Source organism: Vigna umbellata, chromosome 5 (assembly GCF_029865625.1).
Source record: "Vigna umbellata cultivar VRB3 chromosome 5, Vumbellata_1.0, whole genome shotgun sequence".
NCBI lineage: Eukaryota > Viridiplantae > Streptophyta > Magnoliopsida > Fabales > Fabaceae > Vigna > Vigna umbellata.
Window position 1 is genome coordinate 23,486,291 of NC_142169.1, and position 6,424 is coordinate 23,492,714.

General features: G+C 28.6%; 1 protein-coding gene across 2 annotated transcripts; it reads right to left on the bottom strand.

Moving 5' to 3' along the window:
• Positions 1 to 4,115: 4,115 nt before the first annotated feature.
• Positions 4,116 to 6,181, bottom strand: LOC124831313 (uncharacterized). 2 transcript variants are annotated; one of them, XM_047305261.2, is made up of 2 exons: positions 5,816 to 6,181; positions 4,116 to 4,819 (listed from the first exon to the last, which is right to left on the bottom strand). In XM_047305261.2, the coding sequence occupies exon 2, from the start codon at positions 4,766 to 4,768 to the stop codon at positions 4,358 to 4,360; it is 411 nt and encodes a 136-aa protein (XP_047161217.1). In that variant the 5' UTR covers positions 4,769 to 4,819; positions 5,816 to 6,181; the 3' UTR covers positions 4,116 to 4,357. The 2 variants fall into 2 exon arrangements, with proteins under 2 accessions (XP_047161217.1, XP_047161218.1); XM_047305262.2 differs by lacking the exon at positions 5,816 to 6,181 and adding an exon at positions 5,419 to 5,792.
• Between the last annotated feature and the right edge of the window lie 243 nt (positions 6,182 to 6,424).

Here is a 6,424-nt window from a genome sequence, read left to right on the forward strand (position 1 = left end):
AACAACATCAGAATATTGAATATGATAATAATACTAACTTTTGTATTTTTCTTGTTATTTTTCTCTTTTAGTAATAGTCATATGCGAATTCTTCCTCATTCCTTATAAGTCACAATTATATATATTATAAGTGTAAATATTAAATAAATTTGAATATAAATTTTGACAGTATAAAATGATTTAATTTTTCTCAAAGACTGATATGAATATAAGTTTTTATGTTATACTTTTAAAATACATTTTTATTTCAATTTTTTAGATTTTGCATAATGAAGAGAGGAGAAGAAAAACCTAGTTGCTACCTTTTGAAGACCTGCAAGCAATTTATTCCTGGTAAAAAATTCCTGACTTTTGAACTTTCTATGCCCCATTTGTGTCTTAGTTTCTACTGTCAGACTGGTTAGCTAAGGATTTGTGCAAACCATAGGAGACATACAGCAAGCAGAGTATATAAAAGATGATTTTGCGAATCTGTTTTACAGCCAAGCCCAAACTATTATGCGTTCGACAGAATGTCTTTCCAACAGTTACCCTCTCATTCTTAAAGACCACTTTGTTCCTGAAATTCCATATGCTCCAAATAACTACTACCTACATCCTATTTCCTCTGTCAATTAAGTTAAATTGTTGAAAGTTCTGCCTTGATTGGTTGTGATCCTACAGTTTAAAAAGTTAAATCATGGACTCATTCTTCCCATAAACCACCCCATTAAATATAACAGTTCATGCAAAGTGTTGGATAAAGCTTCTAACTATTAATTTTTTTTAATTTTATTTAATTTGAATAGTTTGAAATTACATTTAATTTTTATTTGATATCTAATTAAGATTATATTTGTATTACATGTTGTATGTTGAACGTGTTCGTTGAGTCCGAGAGTGTTCGACCCTCTACAATGTTTTTAGAAGTTATTATTTTAAGTATCAATGTTATAGTTGTATTGTGCCTTAATTTCATGTTTAAAAGATTTAATATAAAGATTGAATTATACTTTTATCTTTAATTATTTTAAAATTAAAGAAAGCATAAAGAAAATCATTATGCTAAACTTGAATTGAGCAATTGCAAAAGACACACAGATAAGACTAAAAATTCCTAGCTTTCAAGAAGAAATTAGAAGATAAAGATTATTCTATATACTAGTAGAATTGTAGAGAATGGTTTGTAATAGACTAAATTTGACATTTATTGTTATTATTATTAGCATGATGAGTCATGATGGAGCTTCTTGAAAAGGTTGTGTGATGAAATGAGGATAGATTGAATTGAAGTATTATTATTGTGATAAATTGAGTTAGAATTGTTTTATTATAATATCACTATTTTTATATAATTTATCTTATACTTATTATTTGAATGACAACGTATTATAAATTATAATTGAACCGTATATATGAACCTATATTTAAAATTAATTATTTTATATTTTAGCGACAAAATTTTCATAAAAGTTTGTTAATCGAATCTAAGTTATACTTAAATTTCAAAATATGTTAAAGATAAAAAAAATTAATAATAATTTGTAAATATTTAATGAATTATTTTTTCTGTTTGGATTTTCAATATTTAACATGGACAATGGACTGATGATATTTCATTTAAGTTTCTGTAATAGACTTATTTGTTTATTCTTTCTCAAAATAAGGATGTTTAAACATTTTATTTTGTTTAATATTAAGCTTCTTATACATTTATCAATACTTTTAAATATATTATTATATTTTATTATATATTTAGCTTCACCATATAAATCTACATCTTAATTTCAAACTAAAAAAAATACATATTTAAAATTGTAATTTGTAAGTGAAAAACATTGTTGAATTAAAGAAAAAATTAAAAAAAAATCAAAGACCAAATCGAAATCAATGTCAAATTTTAAAATTGAAAATATAATTAAGACAAAAATAATAATATTAACATGTTACAGTATTTATTTAATTATTCATTATTTTATTTTCTTACTTCAGCTACATAATTCACAAACAATATTCTTCTTGGACAACTCGCAAATACTACCACATTTAAGTTTTCTTAACATATTTTCTTAACTTAATTTCAAAATTATTAACTTAATTTCTTAACTATATCTTCATTTCAAAATTCAAAATTATTAACTTAATTTGTACTTGGTAAAATAGTGTAATTTTTTTAAGATTTAAGATAAACTTTTTTTACAAATTTCTAAGACCAAATCTAAACTAACCTAAAATTTCACAGTAAAAAATATAATTAATACAAAAGTGCAACAGTATTTAAATTAGTTAATTTCTTTGTTTTAATTTTTATTTTGTATGGATAATCCACAAATGATAACGTGGTTAACCCACAAATAACACTTCGTACGAGTTTTCCTGATATGTTAATTTGTCTATTATCACTCAGAATAAAGAACAAATTTATTATTAAACTTCTTAATGATATTTATATTATTTTATATTTAAACTTGTTTATTTATTTAATTAAAGGAATAAGATATAGCTATATATTTAACTTAAGCGTACAAAACATTTCCCATCATGAACTATTTCAATTAATTTGAGGATAAACTTAATAAGTTAGTCCAGTATTATGTACCAATATAGTTTGAAGTATATATTTTTTATTTTATGCAACATTATATTAATTTTCTTTTACTATATATATAATAATAAAATATAATTGTAAACGTAAACCATACGAATTGAATCGACTCGTAAGTACGAAAGAGTCCAATGTCAGTTCAAATATGTCATGATTTATAATGCTTATTCATTAGATAAAACAATTTAAGAATTCTTGGAAGTTTAATCAACAAAATAAAAATATTACATCGTTAAAATATTTTTTTAAGCGCAGTAAATCAACATATAATAAGTAAATATAAATAATATAATTTATAATTGTTCTGTTAATTTTTTTATCAAACACTTGTTAACTTAATTAAAGTTTTAGGTTTGTTAACTTGCATTTAGAGGCCCTTTACGTTTATATTTAAACACAAGTTTGGCTAGAATTTTGACGAGACTAAATTAGCCTTAAAAGAGTTTTATAAGTAGATGAAGATTAAACCACATGTTTAGGAAATAAAAGTCAAACAATTATTTAAGATTTAAAAAAGAAAATTTGACTTTACATAAACATGTATTCAATCCCAATGTACCTGTTATATTAAGAAAGAGTTTAGTATTAATTTTAATCATGTTAATTAAAAATGCATACTCTCATTTTCACCAGAAAACCAAAGCAATCCATTAATCAAATAAGATAGGTGAGTCTACACAGTTCAAGATTTTTTGACTTGTACTTGACTTATTTAATTATCATAAGACTTTATTAAACCCTAATTCAACTCAAACACTTATTTAGAAGGTCCTAAATATATGAACAAAACATAATATTATATAGGTTAATGAATTTATGTTATTTATATTCAAATAGATAAATTCACTTTTACTAAAACCATTTTACTTCTATAATGGATTGTGAAAATATAAAAGAATCTTCTAAGTCTAGCTAGCAAAAGAGAGAAAAAGAAAAAAGACAAGATGAAAGGTGATAAAAGAGAATGCAGGTCTAGCTTCGAAGCAAGTCAAAGGAAGCAGATCAAACACTAGCTTAGGCCTTGTTTGGGGACTCACTCTCTAGAAAAAAAGGATCCCTATATATCAACATCATCAGGCTTTTCTCAGCTTTACTCCTGATCGATCACAATCATCACATGTACCCTTTCTCCAACAGGAACATTTATCCATGCCTTTTCTTTTCTTCCTTTCTTATGCTTTAATCTTCCTATTTCCTCTCATTGTCTACTATAAATGCATGTTGCTAGACATACCTATGCTTCTTTCTCCTTTCAAACTAAAAATAACACCCAAAAGGCCAATGTGTGATCATAACTAGTTGACCAGATGGACGTGTGAGGCTTCTTGAAAACTTTATGTTGACAATAGTTGTAGAGGACTTGGAATTTTAACTGGCATTGAACCATTCAACAAGATTACATTACTTGACATCACACACACACACACACATGCTTGTGGAGGAAACAAAATGTATCTATCAACAGAAAAACTTTGTTAATTTGAAACAAGTGAGAAATCCCCTTTTGCCTAACAATGATGAAAATAATATCTACAAAATTTCAGACTTTTCTTTTTGCAATAGTTTTATAGAAGACTAAAGGAGCACTGTCTGCTATGAATCATCAAAATTAAAATCAGAAATAGCATATGGAAGTTACAAAGAACAAAATGAGCAATAACAAGCAACCATAACAAGCCTTACACAATCAAACAAACCCTCTCTCTGGTGATAACAAAACTCCATCAACTCCAAGGGCTTTTTAGAACAGAACTTTCATGACAACCTTGCTGCTCATTTGCAATCTACCCCGGCCTCAGCAGCACGGCGAGGCTTGTTCTTACGCCGGCTCCCATTCTGCCGGAATCCGGTAGACTTTATTGAATCATCAGGGCCTGACTTTGCTAGGATGCCATTGTCGTCTTTCATTGGATCTATCTTTTCTTTAACCTGTGTAGATCTCTTCCTTTTCCTTTTATTTATTGTGATAGGTTGAGTTTTCAACTCATTGGTAGAGCCATTATTACCCTTGACATTCTCCTCATCTTTCTCTATAGTTTCAGCTACTTCCACTTCTTCAATTTCATCAGTCAGTGGCTTCAGAGGTCTTCCTCTTCTTCTGTAAGCTGGGACTTTATCCTCTTCACTTCCAGGATCCTCAGTTATAACAGATTGCTTCTTCCCTTTTCCTCTGCCTCTACCCATAGCTAAAAGCCCTTGTTGACAAAAATGAACTAAAATTTCTCTACCAAAATTCTGCGCAGATAAACAATTATACTTCAAAGGCCAAACAAAGATCATATAACTGAAACAAAACATAAGGTTTAAAAGATGATAGTTAAAACCGCACATCAATTCTTAGTGATGTGCTACTTGAAACCAATTCTTGATCACATACACTTTTTTGTTTTAAGTATCACTTGCTGGCATCAATTATTTGTTTATACTAAACCAAAAGTAACAGAAGCCAAGTTTGCAATTATAAGTTCTCTTCAGTTTCTTTACTATTTAAGGATCAAATACAGAATGCATCAGTTAAAATTCTGCTGTTAGTCAAGATCAAGGAATTTAGGATACTATTGACATATGATCTCTCTTCACATGGAAAACATAAAAAACTTAAACACCGTTTGGAAAACTCATTCCAGAGGATGATTCCTTTTGTGAATGATCAGCAAAATAACATGCATAAACACTCGACTTGCACGATGCATCCCACTATTTCAGAAATTCTGAATAACCAATTTCAGAACAACCAACCAAAGGACCAAGTTATCTTAACTTTCACCAAATAAAAATTACAAACGCATCAAACAGTGAAAACATTGCATCGCATTTGAAATCATTTTCCTTACCAACAAACTGAACCACACCGCGGATCACCTAATCGTAAACCGAACAAATGAAGCCATCCTCACTCTCAGGCAACAACTAAGAAACCCAGATATAACAAAACTCGATTTCAATGTAAACAGTGTAAAATATTTCAAAGTTTTTCAACTTCGATCTAGTTCAAGCTCATGCAAACAGACTTCATAAACTGCTCTGCTTCAAAACAACATGAAATCTAACAAGAAAGAGGAATTCAAGCCACTTTCCCAGTTTACCAAAAGGATCAAAGCAAAAGAAGATAAACATCAGAATAGAAAAAAAGAAAGAAAGAACAAGAAAAAGCAAGCAATAACATTATAGATTTACACAGAATTGAGACTGATGAAGTAAGAGACAAAGAAGAAGAGAAATGAAGCTGACCTCCTATCTTGAATCAATTTTCCACATAACAAAGACAACCCATTTCACAAAATCAGATAAGAAAAATCCAGAAAGAGGATAAACCCAGATGGGAGCAGCGGTTTTCTATGAATGGCTTGAAGGAAAGCATAAACAGAGAGGGAAAAAAGGTCAAAAATTTGATCTGGGTCAAAGAAAGTGAAGATACAGATCAGAGAAGTGATGAGATGATGAGCAATATTAGCTTAAAGACAGAAACTTGATGAGCGAAAAATGTAGAACTAGGTTAGAGAGAGAGAGAGAGAGAGGGAGAGAGAATGCAGTGAGCAAAGGAAGAAGTGAAAGAATGCAGAGAGAGAGCAGAAAATGAGTGGAATTAGGATGGAAAAATAGAAAATGGAAGATAGCAAGATAGAGTGCAAATTTTCTCTCTTTTTATTATTTTTAATTAATTACTTTAATCTCTAATAGTAATAAATACCTGTCAGAAATAATAATATTTTTTGAACTAGTATTCTGTATTAAGTTATTGTAACAATAACCAAATACTGCCACAAAAAGGTTAAAACCTCTTCTTCTATATTACAACTTTCTTTTTTGTTATGCGGATGTGAATTTGAATTGTGTTTT

Bases quoted from the DNA above. Each gene is read 5' to 3' on its own strand.
- LOC124831313 (XM_047305261.2), bottom strand. From the start codon at position 4,768: ATGGGTAGAGGCAGAGGAAAAGGGAAGAAGCAATCTGTTATAACTGAG.